At 41.0% G+C, this 17,203-nt stretch overlaps 1 protein-coding gene across 2 annotated transcripts in view; it reads right to left on the reverse strand.

Annotated features, from left to right (window-relative positions):
- ssrp1a (structure specific recognition protein 1a) overlaps window positions 1–16,493 on the reverse strand; it is a gene marked incomplete at its 5' end in the record, with an annotated part of 24,103 nt that extends 7,610 nt beyond the window's left edge. For both annotated transcript variants that reach the window (XM_035669361.1, XM_035669360.1), the window contains 2 exon segments: window positions 2,980–3,165; window positions 16,481–16,493. In XM_035669361.1, the coding sequence (XP_035525254.1) occupies window positions 2,980–3,165; window positions 16,481–16,493 (199 nt within the window).
- Between the last annotated feature and the right edge of the window lie 710 nt (window positions 16,494–17,203).

Below are 17,203 nucleotides of genomic sequence, written 5' to 3' on the forward strand. Positions count from 1 at the left end.
CACACACACACACACAGTGTTACCCAACATAACCACCCCATCTGCCTTTTATCACTACATTTTTCAACCATGCTCTCCTAACAACCCTCAACTTCTCATTTATTGAAATCATGGATATATTAAGACAAACTGGAGACTGCGTTCCTTTTTCTGCATCTTTAGCCAGATAACTTGCTGCTGGCTGCCTACACACATTAATGGAATAAAATTATTTCATTATAAGGTTCCTGCAAGAGTTTTCTAAATTTTATTGGACCTAATGGATCAAATTCTTATCATACGAGTCAAGAAAATCTTTGTTGTTTCCTTTTTCTAATGATTATGTATGAGGTAAAGAGTATGCCAGTGTGCGTCATGTGGTGCTGCGCTACAGTCTCAAGACTCGCATAAAAGTTTCTGATATTCCAGCAAATCTTGCCGGTATAATACCAGAGTTTTGGTGCTAGTATAAAACGTACTTTGAGGAACATAAACACGTTTTTCGACAAAAGCCTTTTGTTCTCTTAACGAAAGAAGCCGCTTCTAAAATGTGTAATAATGAGCAGCTTTACAGGAGCTTTGTGGAAATAAAATACAGATTACAGCAACTTAGTGTTATTCTATACCAATTACCATAAGACATGACCACTCAGTCTTTTATTTTATTTTGTTAAGGAGAACAATCTGAGCGAATGTTTCATTAGGACTGCAACAATTATTTTATAGATTAATCAATTTGTTGTTTGGTCCGTCCCACAAAGGTTTAAAAGGTTCGATACCCAGCCCTGTTACCAAGATGCAACCACGCCGGCTGCTGCGTGTTCAGTGCCTCTTAATGTAAACGATGTCTCGGGCCAGCTGCACACTACACGTGTAAGTGTCATGAACACCCCCTGATCACTCCAGCAGACAATTACAGGTCAGCTACATTAACAGCCCCGCTGGCAGAGATCCAATGTCTTGCTCAAGGACACTTCGGAAGGACAGATGCATCAAAGCTTCTGTAAAGCTCGCCAGCAGCCAAACCTCCAGCCAACTCCCGATTACCGACACTGGCTGTGGGATAATAAACAATGACATCACGCCCTGCGCTCCCCGGGACGAGAGGATCCATCTCCAAAAAAATACGCTGATTAACCCCAGGAGACGCCGCCGCCACCGCTCACAGCCACAGGCTCCAGGTTGTACCCGACTCCTCCGTCCTAGTTTTTAAACTTGCGTGCTGACATTCCCCATACACTCCGAGCAACGGGGGAAAGAGGAGAAAAAATGGGGTGATAAAAAACAAACACGACCACAATTTTTTTTTCCCTTGTCTGTCTGCTGAGGCAAATTGTTTCAGTGGATTGATATAAACACTGACTCACATGAGCCGATGATTACAATGTTTATGGAACACACATGCTAGCGCTGGTTTCCCTCATTAATCCCATTAGGAGCTCTGGAGAGACGAGCCGACTCATTCACATACTTTTGATAGCAACACACACACACACACACACGCACTCAAGCGGTGGCCGTTTTTCACAAGATGGTAGCGTTTTACATGGAAATGTCAGACAAGGGATGGAAGTTGTTTATCGGCGGTCCCCTTGCTTGTGTTACACCCCTCGTCATAAACACAGCGCTGAACAAACCAGCAGTGTGTGTGTGTGTCAGTCTGTAATATTCCACTGTTGCCTTGTTCTCCCTCTGAGTAAGGTAACAATTATTTTCCAGAAACAGAAAAATTCAACCAGGGAGAAAGATTTAGGGTCAATTTGTCAAAAAGAAAAATAAGTAGGCCCTGTGGGCTTTCCTCAACACTCTTCCTCGACCTGAAAGGACTGAGGAAAAGACAACCGCGGCACTGACAGAATCCGACCGCACTTTGCTGCGCTGTGTAATTATGCGACGGTGGATGTTGATGATTTGTGTCTGCTGTGGTGAAACTACATCGTTACGATCGTTGGCTACAAAAAGCGCATTTTAGATACTTCGCACCTGCACTCTTAACGTGTTGTTTCATGCAGGCGACATACACACGCAGACGACTCAGTGAAAAATATGACTTCAGTGCCAAGGTTGGAACTAAAATTTAAAAACAAAAAGATACTAGTCATAACGTGTTTAATAGGCCTACAAATCTTCTACTGCACATATATATATTTATACTTAATACTGTGATCTTTTGCACATTCCAGCACAAACTGTACAACTTATATTTAAAATAAGAGCAAGAGAAAATAAGATTGTCTATGATTGTCTTGATTCATTCATCATTTTTTACTTTTCTATTTTTTTATTTATGCTTCTTGAATTGCAGTCCTTGTTTCTCTTGTCCTATGTTTATTGTTATGGACAAATATACCAGGGCAAACTCACTTCATGTGAAAACCTACTTGGCAAAAAAACTTCTGATGGTTCTTAAATTTCAGCATCTGTGAGTGAAGAACAATTAAAATATTTAAATGATATTCCTCACAATACAACAAAGCCCAAAATGAGGAATAACTAATGCCAACGCTATAACATTTAAACTTCAATTGATCATTTTAATATAATAATATTTATACAAAGTGTGTCACACAGGACCACCACTTTATAACAAGTAGATTTTACAGCAGTAGTTCAAAACATAGAAGCATATTAAGTCTTTACATTTAAAAAAAACAGGACGGTAACTTAGAAGTTTATTTTGTTGGTCATTTTGATCGTTTGTATTTGTGAACGGACTTATTAAATGTGGCTGGCGCGAGGAAATGTGGGACAGTTTGTCTCTTTTCGTATCTGAAGGATGGTCAGGAGTTTCCTCTGCTAAAGAAAACAACGTTTAGAGAATTTACTTAAATACCTCTGGGTCCTTTCACTCAGCTAGAAACCAACAGTATCACAACTGGAAAAATAACAATAAGGAAGCTCAAGAGCTGATCCGCCTTCTAAAACCTAAAAAAAAAAAACCTGTAAAACCACTGATTTACTGCACAATGACATGCACATACAAAAAAACCCCACACTCACCGTGTCCCTGAAGCCGTCGTATTTGTAGACGTGTCCTGTGCTGGTGCTCAGCTTGATGCCGTGACCTAAACACACTCGTCTCCACTGGGCTGCGTTGAGCTCACTAGCCGGGATGCTGTCCACCTTCCCCGTCTTGCTGCTCTTATACACCACATTCTGCTTACTGAAGCGCAGCCGCCCGTCATTCTGCAGCGACAACGGGAAGAGAAACAGACGCCAAAGACGCACAGGACGGGTGTTAAAATGCTGTTAATAGAAGTTCGCTGATCGATTAGTCGACTGACACAAATTGAATCGAACTGTTTCAACAATAAGGCAAAAATGTCAAAATAAAATGTTCTGGTTTTGAATGATAATAAACATATCTTTGGGTTTTTCGGATAAAATAAGTTATTTCGACTTGTCAACTTGGACTCTGGGAAAATGTAAATTATCCCCTTTTTGTATTTTATAGACCAAAAGACTATTTAGAAATATAATCTGCAGATTAATTGATAGTAATTGAAGTAGGTTAATAAGGATAACTTCCTAACAATAACGATTTTGCATGATTTTCCTGACTTAAAATATAAAACAACATTTTGCCCCACAGCTGATAACCATACATAAACTTTTAGATTCAGTGTGGAAGAGTCTGTAGAAACACAAAGCAATGAACTCAACCACCTTGTTCTAGTTAATTTAATTAATTTAATATCAGGAGGCACTGATATATCCTCCAACCCTACCAATCATTTAGTACAAGCCTCAGCAAATACAAAGAAGGTCTTATATGGTTGTTTTTTAAATTCAATTCAATTGTATTTGTATAGTGCCGAATTATAACAGAGGTTATCTCTGGACACTTTTCGAATAGAGCAGCTACTAGACCGTACTCCATAAAATTCATGTTCATGTTCATACTGTATCAAGGTGGTAGGTGATTAATCAATATATTATTAAGTCCGTAACATTAGTGCACAACCTTGTTTCGGCTTGTGTCCCCTTGAAACAAATCAACTTCTATTTGCAAATCCTTATCAGAGGCTGCAGACAGATAGTAAAAATCTTCACATTTGAGAAGCTGGAAGCAGAGAATGTTTGGCATTTTCGTTTGATAAATGCCCTAAATGAGTATCAGAATGGTTGGCAATTTATTTTTCCAGTACCAGTATACTCATTCTTCACAGTGCCACCCACTATTGAGGCAGTAGAAGGGCAGTACATTTATGTGTGAATACACACTGAAGGGTTACAGCTGCAGTATTCAGTGGCTGGCCACTACAACAACATGATATGAGTGCCGCGATTATGAGATTGACTGGAATGAGTCCAAGAGAAAGAGGGTCCGACTCCAAAGCTATGGAGCAGAGGATCGATCAGACAGTACTAATGGATTAGGAAGGACCAGCTAGATGCTCTGATATCTGTCAGCCGCTTCCATGTGTCTCCTTAAAGAAGTAACATACCACAGATCAATACGTGGCGATCAGACTCACTGAACATTCAACTGGCCAAAGATCAATAACACTTAGCATGCCCTCTCCCAAGCCCTAACTAGCTTAATGTGACAGAGGAAGACTGATGGGGAAAGAATATCAACACACGCACCTCTCTAAGAGGCTTAGGAAGTGTCAAATAAAAGGGTAGCGTCTGCTTCTCTGCTCTATGAGCGAGCAGGAAAAAGAAAAAAAGACTCCGACACTGACATTTCACATCAATACAGAGAAGTGTGAAAGAAGAGCAGTGAAGATCTCCTCCACTTGACAAACTGACATACTCTGCAGGAAAATACTCCTGTCTAGCTCGGCTGCCAAGACTTCCCTCCAGCCAAACGCCGTCTGGTGCCAAAAGTCACTCAAGCATTTTTCTGCACAGGGCATACACCACGCAGAGCGCCTCGTTCTGCCTCTGCATCAGAAATACTACCCCGCCTGGACCAGTGACCCATTCACTGTTTCACTGGGTGATGATGGGATCCATATGGGCCCAATTATATTTTTTTCTTACTATTGTAGAGTATTAATGCAGGAAAATTCTGCCTGAGCCCACTTTTTACCTCCCTAGTAAAAATTCAGAAGCCATGCAAGTACACAAATTTGTACCAGGGAGCTGCCAAGCAAAACCGAAGTCTTGTTTGAGTGGTAGGAATTTAAGGCCTTGCTCAAGGGGACCATGGCAATATTTAGTGGAGAACTGCTGAGTTACTCCTTACAACCACACTTGTCAAGCTGGTTAAACCAACAAAGTCAAGTTTGATTTTTAAATCTGATCTTTAAAACTAAAATTAGATTAGTACAAATCGAATACCTATAAGAAAAACAGTAGCAAGACAGAGGCTAAGGCTGGGTATCTAACCTTAATACCAGGGTTGGGTAGGTATCCGGTTTTGCTTGTTTCGGTCCATTGAACGAACTTAATCCAGTTTGATTCTACGCATTTGTCATTATGAGACAGTCTGACTAATTAAAAAGACACAGGGAGCAGCTCTGAGCGATGTCAACCCTTTAGTGTAGCAGAGTACCCATCACAGCTGAGCAGATGGTGGTGCAGAGTCTTTACTGGAAGCTGCTAACTAGTTTGTGAACTATATTGCTGGTAAGTTGATAAATAATTACATCATTATTTACACTTTCCAATACTCTAATATAACTCATCATCACAACCGTAGCTAGCGAGGTAGCTAACCAGCTATGCTTGTCAGTACAGTCAGTAGTGTAACGTTAGCAGACTGAAACGGAAATATTGCTTGTTTAGAGCAATTTGACCTGTTAAAGTTACTGTATTACACCGTTAACACCATCTCAACACTTCCTGTGTCCAAATGTAAAGCCCTCTAGTATTTCAGTAGACAGAAACCCTTCATTTCTTGACAAGGCTTTTATTGTGAAACATTTGCAGGAAACCTGCTGTGGTTGCAACTCTACTCTCATTTATGGGCTCTCATTATGTTCCACTTGGAAGAGGTTGAGTCACCTAGTGGTAAGATTCAGTATTACCTGTCCAGTCTGGTATTTGCCTTAATATCAAACTGGTTTTCAGCACAACCCTACTTAATACTGTTTTGGTACCGACCAAAATGTGTCTATAGCATTGTGCATCAACAATTGCCAAGCACTAAAGTTAATAACAAATGTCCTGGTCAGATTTCAGTGTTTGAAGTTTCAAGAGTCAAATATTCTTATTAAGGGTAAGTTACAGTGAGATAGAAATAAAAAGAGAGGAGGATGACGTGAAAAGTTGAGAACTGCGAACTCACTGCATCCGTCCTCGTCACTGTGGTCCCCGCAGTCGTTATCTCCATCACACTGCCACTGGGCCGGGATGCAGGTACACTCCCCGAACGCACTGACCTTACACGTGAAGTGGTTCCTCCCACATGAACACTCAGCGCTCCCCTGAACTCCTGCAAACACAAAGGCAAAGAAAGTTTAGAGATAATCAGAGATGATCAGCTTGACTTATTTTGTTATTGGAATTTGTATAAGCAAATTGTGATTTTGCCAGTTATACATGTCTGGCGCATTTCCCCATCATTCACTCATCACTGATTAAAAGTGTTTCATGCGCAGGTGGAGACATCTCGATTGAAAAACCACAACCTGCCTCTGAACCCTGATTCAGACAACACAACATTCAGAGGAGGAGTAAGCTGGCTGCAGACGAGTCAGAGAAGGAGGGGGTTTACTGTAACACACGACATACTGGGATTCTGTGTTCTCAGGCCAAACCCATGAATCTAGCTGAATACTAGAACAATGGCCTTTACCCATGTGACTTCTTGCTTTGTTTCTTTTCAATATGACATATTCACCCTCCTTAACTACTCTCTACTTACCCCTCTATACTGTATGTATGTTTCAGAAAACCACAGCCATGTGTTGAAAACTCTGTCTTGTGTACTTTAATATGATTCTGTTTGATTTATGCTGCAGTATTAAAATCCTCCTGTCTGGGAATCAATGCGAATTAAAACTTCTTGTCAAAGCAGGTTCCAAATCAAGTCCCAAGTCCACTGCAAGTCTTTCAGGTCTCTCAATGCAGAGTATCAAAATAACAGAGCATGATGAGCAGATGAGATGAGATCATGCCATTTTAATGCTTTCCTTACTTAAATATCCAAGCTTTCTGGGTATGCAAGGCCTGTCTGATGCAGCCTTTTTTATTATAATTCCTGGATTTTACTTGGTCAGAACTAGTTTTGCTTTTAAGTCTGAAGTCCAGTCCTCTTGGAATTAAGTCTCAAGAACTAATTTTTGTGACTTAAATCTTCTCCCCAGTCCAAGTCTCATGTGTTCAGCTCTACAGCAGAACAGTGACACATGACAGCAGTGAACATCAGGCCGCTTTACTAAGCTTTGTTCATGCACTGCTTTCTTTGTTTTCAGGGGCTCAATATATTAGCAGCATTTCTCTGGGCTGCCTTCTTCCATGCAGCTTCTCTGTCACTATTCCAGGGAGCTTTGTACTGCAAACTACAGCTTAATACAATCCATACAGCCACACACTGTCACCATGTAGAAATGAAACTTCACAAACCTTCTAGGCCTGTGGCCACGCTGCAGTCTGTGTGTGTAATTGATTAATACGGTTTCCGCTGGACGATTTTTGCCATTCGAAGAGAGCCATAAACATTCCTAATCTTAATATGAATGGCTTTCATTAAATCAATCTCTTCAATCTGTCAGAACATAAACATGTGTGTTGTATGTGAAACAGAGACAGACAGTATTATGACTATGAGTATACAGCTGTATAGCCTCAGGAAGTATTTGCTTCTCAGAGTGAGGAGGTATGTGCAGTGTGATGTTTCCAGCTGAGATCCGCTGTGATAAGTCTTTTAAAAGCAGCACCAAGTGATTTATTTAGTGGATTTTCCCCTGAAGGTTAGTTCTTGTCCTCAAAAAGCAGCTGATATGACACTGTTGTTGGTCTGTGCTGGCACCTATGCATTTTATGATTAATGAAGTGATTAATGAGGTTTGTGAGGTGGAAATGGATAAATTAGTCAACTGACCTGTCTGACAGAAAACAATTCAGGTGTCACGCAAAATAGGGATGTGCGATTCAAGTGATATTTGTATTAATTCCCAAGGTGCAACATTATCAAGTATTTTTGCTTGTATATTAACTGTTAGGGTACGGTCTAATCCGACCGTAAAATGTCCTCAAATGTCTTGTTTTGTCCACAACCCAAAGATATTAAATTAACCATACCATACAATTTGAGAAGCTACATTTTTTTTCTTAAAAAAAAAAAAAAATGGTAAAAAGAAAAATAGTTGGTGATTAATAAAATAGTTGACAACTAAATCAATTAATCGACTAATTGCGGTTCTAGTGGTAGGTCAATGATCTTCCATTATTGACTCATTAGGCCAGTGGTTTGCAACATTTAAACAAAGCAATGTCCATTTGTGGCCTCTTGTCAGAAGTTTACAGTTACTAACAGATTTTTACTTCGTTTTTTAGAGGCCCTAAGAAGTAAATTGTCCAGTAAATCATAAAAAGAGCAAAGATTAGAGCCAATCCTGAAAAATAAAATAAAATCTCTACTTTCCTATCCAGTTACAGCCAACACAGAGTGTATTGGAGGCTTTGCTGCCCTGACCTGAGACTCCCAGGTACCACAGGGACCGTAAACAGCAGGAGCTTTAGCCAAAGAGGACATTATAAATCTATGAAACATCTTCAGCCTCTCTCTACTGCTGCAACTCAACCCTGCTGTGATAGTTTACTGCCCCTGTAATATAGCCGGTTTCGCCTACACTGTGCATATGTACACAGACAAACACGGTATCCCAAAATACATCAAACACACGCACACACACACACACACACACACACACACACACACACATACACTGTCCATACGTTCACTATTCCCTGATTTCCCAGGAAAACAGTCACCACATTTTGAGACGCATCACAGCAAATCACATCCAGGAGAGGAAATAAATAAAGGTTTCCCATTTTGCTCTCACTTTGAAGCCCATTAATGACCATCTGTGTGTGTATGTGTGTCTATTTTGCTGAAACTGGCCTGCCGCAACAAACCCAGAGTTTCTTGGAACGCGCATGTGTGTATGTGTGCATGGACGTGTGTGTGTGCGTGTGTGGTTCCTGGCCTCCTCACAAAGGCATCAGTCAACCCAGGAGGGCCTGGCAGAGAGAGCTCAGTAACCTTCAGATCCCTCCCACAGCACTAAATTAATGGCCTCTTTCTTTTCATTTCCCTCTCTTTCTCCTCATTCTTGTCTTTCCACCATCCCCTCTTCACACTTCCCCTTCAGCTGCCTCCCTTCTTTTCTCCTCTTCCCTGCGTTTTTCCTCTCCCCTCCCCTTGTTTCCAGAGCTCTCCGCTAACGGGAGGGAAATGGGGATGGCGTCATCCAAGTCTTCCTGTCATTAAACGTTGCCTGTCTAATTTTCTTGTGCTATCTGTAGTTCTCGTGGCCCCTGGCCCCCGAGGGCATGCTGTTCACTGTCAGAGACCACAGGGCAGAACAATCACAGACAGGTACAGACTAAAGCCTGAAAATCCCCAACTAAGACCAAGTCCTGATACTTCACAACATAGATAGCTTATACAACAGTGCTGTGAGCTGTGCTGGATTTGTAACTTTAAGCATATGTGTGTTTGATTCAGATATGTGTGTGTGGGTTTAAAGTGAGCTAAATTAGAGTCTGTGAGCTGGAGCAGAAGTTGTGTCAACATGAAACCACATCACAGGCCGTGCATTTGTCAAACATGCTTCAAAAAGAAGAAGCCACTGGCTCCGATCAGAGCCAGTGGCTTAGTTAAGAAACTTACATAGTTTAGTGGGAAACCATCATGCACAGTGTACTGCACATGCATGTGTACGTAACAGGGCTGGAAATAGGGTTAGGAAATATGGCGATATATACGGAAAGATGTCAGCCAGAGATTTCTCAGTGTTGCAAATCAATACGAAGGTCCGTTATTAAAAGATTAAAAGCTTTATCAAACAATTTTCCAAAAAATTTACTAATTTTACAAAATATCTGGATAATGCAATATGAAAATTAAATTGGTATGACCACAGATTTTATCCATACTGCCCACCCCAAGCAAGGAATCACTGAAAAACTAGAGTTAGACTGATAAGTTGACCGGGCTGATACATCGGCTGATATTTGCTTGTTGCAGATATTTCACACTGTTTTGAAACAGTGTCACCTTTACATAGATTGTCTATCAGAGAGCAGTGGCAAGTTGCTTTTTCAACTGTAAAAATTTGATATTAGTATGTATCATTTGACATTTGTGTCAAGACTGTTTAAGTAAAAGAATCGCTATATTTTTTATTTTCACTCAAATATTGACACCAGTATCGGCCTCATGAATCCACTGTCTGTTGCTAGACTTTACATTATAACAACATATTTTTCCCAAGCAAGTATTAATTCTGCAGTTTATTCATTACATTAAAAACTTTCACAGATTGTGCAATCAAAATTTCACGGTCAAACAAAAAGCTGCACTGTGAGAGCCAAACACTTTGAGGAACAGGTTCCTTCTTCTTTCCTTTTCGTTCTCGTACAACTTTGAACTCAGTGACAAAACAAAAATGATACACAGTTATACTGTACAGAAAACTGTCAAACCTATCAAATCAGAAACATTTAATTGTCAAATACGCTTTATGTGCATTCATGTGAATACTGTAACACATCGAGGCCAAAGACTTGCTTTCTTTCAGTTTGTTCTGGTAGATAAAATACTTTCTTGAGCTAACACTACGTGTCAATAAACAATGCAAACACTGATTCATAGTCTTGTAACCATGCCACCAAAAATAATCACAACTTCAAAACTTGGATCAAGGAAGCAAGGAGACGCTGATGTTACCTGATGAGACAGATAATGCAGAGAGAACGATCAGCAAGCAGATTATTAGCTGAAGAACAAAGTAAGAATGTGTGTCAGAACCGAGATCTCCTTTATACTGAGAGCATGAACCTACTTAAGGAGTAAAGAGACAATCATCGCCACTCAGTTGATCGTTATGTAAGGCTGCAGACAAAAAAATTTAGACACATCATGCAGCAGTAGCCAGGCGTGGAAGCCCAGCGCTTTCAAGAGCGCCTGCATGACAAGCCTCTGATGTATCACACAGATAAGCAGATCACATGCTGGGCTGTTTTGTAGAAACAATGGGTCACTTTGAGCTGCAAGTGCAAGTTAGGCAACAATGCATGGTTCAGTCTATTTAAAGATGTTTAAGTGGAGCAGCTACAGTAGAATCACCTGAGCGGTTAACTGCAGGATTTCTTGTTAACTGCCTGAAAAGCTGAGTTGGAAAAACACTGAACACAAGAGTGCTGCTGAACAACAGTAGAACTTTTCTGCTGTTATCATGCTTCTTCTAGCCGACTTTCACAACAACAATAAGTCTTCCAGCAAAGAGAATTTGGACACGTGTGTATGGTTTGTATTGTTAAGGTGACACAGGAACAGTCAGTGGCGGAAGCTTAACATTAAGCAGGGATATACAGTATGTGGGTCTAAATCTACATGTGGACATTTTTAGGCCAATTATTTAGTCAAAAACGGAAGAAATACACAACAGGCATCCACCAAAGAGTGTTTTCTGTAATATGACAAGTATTGCTAGAGCTTTGGTCTTAAGGGTTGCCTCCCTTCTCTGTGCGCCTTTTCAGTAGGTGCCAGAACCCAGCTGAAAGGTTGAAATGTGCTCTCTTGATTTGTGCACATAAATCAATAAATGTCACCACATCAAACTCACAAACAAGCCAGGTGATGGACAGAGTTCATAGCCACAGAGAAATGAGGAAAGCTCCTGTTTCTATCCATGCAGGCTCACGTGTTGAACCTGCTCTTCAAGCCAACAGTGAGACAGACAGACAAGTAAAGTCTCACTTCACCTGCTGCTGCCAGAGGCCGATGTGTGAGCTGTGAGTCAGAAAGAACCTCCAGTAGAGAAAAAGAAAACAAAGACCACCAAAGATCCTCCACTGCTGGTTACTACAGCCTGAAACCGTCTAAACAGACCTGGTGTGGAACGAGACAGGTGGTCCCCCCCCAAAGGCAAACAGAGATGATCCCACAAACCCACCCTGACACCACGCCTAAACCTGACCCACCTACAGCAGCAGCCAGACCCAAAGGGCTTGTGTTCACCAACCAAACCGAGCCGGAAGCTGCCATGTCATAGGAGTCTCAGATCTAACCAGGTGGTATTCAACCTCCATTTCACCATTTCACTATTTGCTGTTCTTTAATAGTTAAATGACGAGTGCGAAGAGTTGAGGAGAAAGCAGTGGGGCCAAAACACACAATGGTAACCCAGCCTGGAGAGCGGGTGGCCACGCGCTTTGAACGATGTCAAAAGGCTGCCAGTTAATTAGGCGTGGACCTCCCTGGAGACTACCTGGAGGGTCGGAGCTGCGTCTTTCTTTCAGTGTGAGTGTACCGCTATAAAAAGTGATAAGCGGGAAATTGGTGGGGGCAAAATGAACCATCTGACAATGCGAAGAGTAAGACGGGAGCATGAAGGGAATGAGTCAGGCCTTTTGTCCGTCCTCTGTCTTCCTGCCACCCTTCCGCCGCTGGTGTCAAGCTGTAAAAGCGTCGCTTCAGGGAGACAGCTGCGTCTCAGTGTGTCAGCAACTGTTCAGCCCGAACTGTCCCAAACCAGCTGCATTCAGCTGCGCCGCACGGCGTCGCGCAGCACTGCACAATGAGAATGGACACAACTGGCGTCCCACCTCGCTGTCAGGCAACAGTGTTCATCCTCCATCACAGCTCGCCGTGTGAGACTGCTGACAGAACGGGATGCCTGACTGATCACTTATACAGAACGGCAGTTCACCTGTAATAACTGTCATTCACAATTTACACTGAGGGGAGAGGATTACAACAGAGTTTGGGATTTTATTCATATCGAATAGAACACTGAATGTATGGCAATTACAATCATAAAAGGACCCTAGCTTTTGAAACACCTGTTTTCAGGTAAAGACATTTTAAAGTTTTCACAGCTTTCCAAATTTCTCAGTTAGTCTTTTAAGCCCAGATCTTATAATATGACATTTCATAACATCATATTAGATAACAATACCTCTGTCTGGTTCCTTTCTGCAATATAGAAGTCATAAAGTGTTTTCCGCTCTTTGGAATTTATTTCCTTTGGGACAGTAAAACTCAAAAGAAAACTCTTGTAGATCGTATTGGACTGATAAACTGTAGAGGAACCAATAAAACCTCACACCTTCCTAATTCTTCTTATTCACAGAACAGTCAGTCAAGGTGTTGCATTTTACATCTATTTTTGTCCTTTTATGTCCTACATTTGCACCAAATGAAGATTGAAAGTAGTTCAGATGGACACTTTTCTCCAAGGCTTAAAAATCCTTTAAACTGGTCTGCTTCCTGTGACACTAATTTGACAGAACAAATTAAGCATAAAAAAAAACAAAAACATTCTTTTATAAATTGGATTGACTCAGTCGTGACACAATATTATAAGATAATGTAGGTAAACAGAGTATAATGAAATTAAGGAGACATCAACAAAAACTGGGATGGGTGAGACTTAACACTAATCAGCAATTTTCACATGCAATGGAAGCAATCTTTGGCTTATCGGTGTTATTTTCAGGGAAAAACAAACCTGTCGAATTTTAATGTGCCCTCCCCTCACACAGCAGATTGTGTCATTTCTATCTGCTGTCTAGTCTATCACATTCAGACTGAGTTGACATCGCAATGTCAGATGCTTCAAAGTGAGAAGTAACAAACAGAAGGCGTGACCACACAGCTAACAGCCAGAGACTCTAATACTGACATCACAGTACAAAGTAAAATGATGTGCACGTGACGCTGATAATTCAGAGTGCTCATTGTCAAACACACAGCTGGATCATTCATTTGAAAATCTGTAAATCTGCGTCAGAGAAGAAAGCCAATATTTCCAGCTTCACGGAGAGTGGATGGTGATTAGTTTCTTCTCAAACCTTTCTCTGCCAGACTTTTTATGAGAAAGACGAGTTTTGTGTGTTCTGATGCGCGGAAAGCTGTAATAAATGGCGACTGAATTCTGTGTCTTCCTGCTTAGACATGTCACCACAATCCACATGTAAATCCAATGTTCACTTTCCTTTTAGCTTTGGCTTTTAATCTAAATGTGTTCATGATTTATCATTATATACTGTTATATAAAATATTAAGCTTCAATAATTGTATGCACCATTTCCCAGGTTCCTGCTTTTTCTCATCTTCATATTTCTCTCCGATACAACATATGGAAGCTCTAAAGCCGCTCTGACACTCAAAGAACACATTCACTGAATTCCCTGTGGTTATGATGGCTCTGGGTTACGCTGACTTGGCTTCAAGATGCCAAACAGCTCATCCTCCCTGCCCGTTCCCTCCTCTCCGTCGGCTCATCTCCACCTACTAATTTGCCCATCGTAGGTCAGGCCGCCCTGATGCGGCAAACTGGTAACCACAGCAGCACATGTTGAGCCGCACAAGGGGAAAGGACACAAGTGTGGAGGAGCAACATGCATGAGCAGATGCGCACATGCACCACTCGCAGCCAGAGAGAGAAATTCTTAAATTGCTTCAAATATCCGGCTTGCACGCTCGAGCATGTAAACAACGCACCAGACAAACAAGTTCAGAGTTGGTGCCAAATCTTCAAAGCATTGCTAAAAATCTTCCTGGACAGGCCCATCATCACAAGCTCATCCCTGTGGGTTGGTCACTCACACAAAACAGACACAGACACACACACGAGTATTTAAAATGTGTAGCAGTTGGTCAGCAGCGGGGTTCTTTTCACGCCTGCTCATCTCAGACTTTTATTAAAACTCCAGTCTTATCACACTGCAGCGCTCAATCACTTTCTTGTGACGTAACTCAGCAGGAGGGAGCGTGTGTGTGTGTGTGAGAGAATTGAAAGGGAATTAATTTAGGGGATATATTGGAATATCGATCAAGATGCTGGGCGAGATATTTTCCACTTGTGTGAAGTAAAAATACACTAAAACACTTACAGGTAAGATTTTTTTTCTCTGTGCGGATGTTTCTTTCTTTATTCTATCTTTTTTTTTACACATGTATCTCCGCCTCCCCCACCCCCACCACGTCCACCAAGTGCAGCCCACATGCCATCCAGCAGCCATTCCCTCATCCCCGGCAACTCAGTGTGTATCTTTGAACTGACTTAGAGAGATTGCTGGCCAGCCGCGGATGATGGCACTGTGCGGTGGGTTGCGCGTATATGTGTGTGGTGTGTGTGGTGTGTGTTAACTGTTATACAGCTCCATAGCTGCACTATGTCTTTCGAACGCCCCCGTATTGATCTCCCAGAGGCCTCTATTTTTAACCCTCAGGCAGCAGGACGTGATATATCACTAAGCGGTGTAAATTATGTTGTTTTCGCTCATCTTCAAGGGAATAAAGGACCGTATCCTCCCACACATGGCTTCGGGGTCGCACTTAGTTTACATAGGAATGGCTGCTGGCGAGTGTGTTTTTGTGTGTGTGTGTGTGGTGTGTGTGTGTGTGTGTGTGTGTGTTGGTGTGCGAGTGCACATGCAGTGTGTGATGCCGGGGAGCTGATTACGTACTGCACGATGAACAATGCAGAATGAGAGTACTCTAATGATAGATCTGGTCGGTTAGGGGAGTGTTTAACATGTTTTGGCTTAAAGACAGCCAAGCACTACACACACACACACACAACACAACACACAACACACACCACGTTCAACAAATAAAGGCAAAAATGTCAAAATAAAATGTTCTGGTTTTGAATGATAATAAACATATCTTTGGGTTTTTCGGCATAAAAAATAAGTTATTTCGACTTGCAACTGGACTCTGGAAAATGTAAATTACCCCTTTAATATATATATAAAAAGAAACTAATTTATAGAAATAATAATCGCAGATAATGAAATAGTAATAATAGAAGTAGGTTAATAAGGATAACTTCCAAACAATAAGATTGCATGATTTCCTGACTTAAAATATAAAACAAACAATAATTTGAGACACCAACACAACAATGAAATAAACATAAACAATAAAAATATTAAATATATATAAAGAAAGAGGTACTGATAGAAAACAAAGCAATAACAACCACTATGAAAAAGTATAATTTAAAAATAATATCAGGAGGAACTGAAATATCCTACCAACCTAAATACATATATATAAGACAACAAAAACAAGGAATCATTATATGAGGTTTAATTATATAAATTCAATCAATTGTATTTGTATAGTGCCGAATCAAACTGAAGACACTTTAAAAAATACAATTTAATGTTTTCCTGATTTTGCAGCTAACATTCAGGAAACATACCCATATATACTATATGTATTGAATATAAAGGTATTGCTGGATATCAGTCTGTTATGAATATTATCTGAACTGTGTTTCCAATATTATAAAGTAGTATATCTCATCTCTGCACAGTTTAATGGAGCTATAGAGAGGTGGTCGATGAAAGATTAACTGACCCAGGAGCCTTTGAACCTCCTGGTAAATCCATTGAAACTCCAGTGTGTCTCCCATCTCAGCTACAGGCATGACTGATGCCTGCAGACAGACAGAAGAAATCGTGTAGATAATGCAAACACACAGAGAGGCTTAATATGAAACATCTATTTAAAACTGTGATATTCAGTTTAAAATAGGCCATGAGGGTTTCCATGTCCCCTGGAAACAAGTTACTGCAGATGAAAACATGATGGTCAGTCAACAAGGGATTAACGTGCCAACCTGTGATTGTGTGAAATAATTAAAAAGCAGTGTTTTTTTATGTCAACCTTTAGGGGTTTTTAATGGTGAATATTCTCATTACCGACTGAGGCTAACCACGTCGCTCTCACAGGTTAAACAAAACAAGAGCGGAAGCTAGGCAACAGTTCCCGTTGTTAGAGTGAATCTATAAAGAGGCGTTAACGTTCATTTCAACCGTTATTTCCTCTTATTAAATGTCAGTTAGTGGCGTTAGGTCGCTCTGCTCTGAAATAAAACGGTTACTTTATAAACGGTATTTACGTCCATGTTTGCGCACCAAACAATAGCTAGGCTAACTTGAACTGCACGGGTGCGCTTCTTTTATTGACGACGGACTGAAAATACGCGTAGAGCTACAGCACGCCCGCGTAGACAAGCAGCTTACGTCAAATCGAGCGCCAGCAGGACTAGGCGTGTGAAGAAAATGAAGTGATGTTCAC

Source organism: Morone saxatilis, unplaced genomic scaffold (assembly GCF_004916995.1).
Source record: "Morone saxatilis isolate NCDOM2014 unplaced genomic scaffold, NCSU_SB_2.0 Contig22, whole genome shotgun sequence".
NCBI classification, from domain to species: domain Eukaryota; kingdom Metazoa; phylum Chordata; class Actinopteri; family Moronidae; genus Morone; species Morone saxatilis.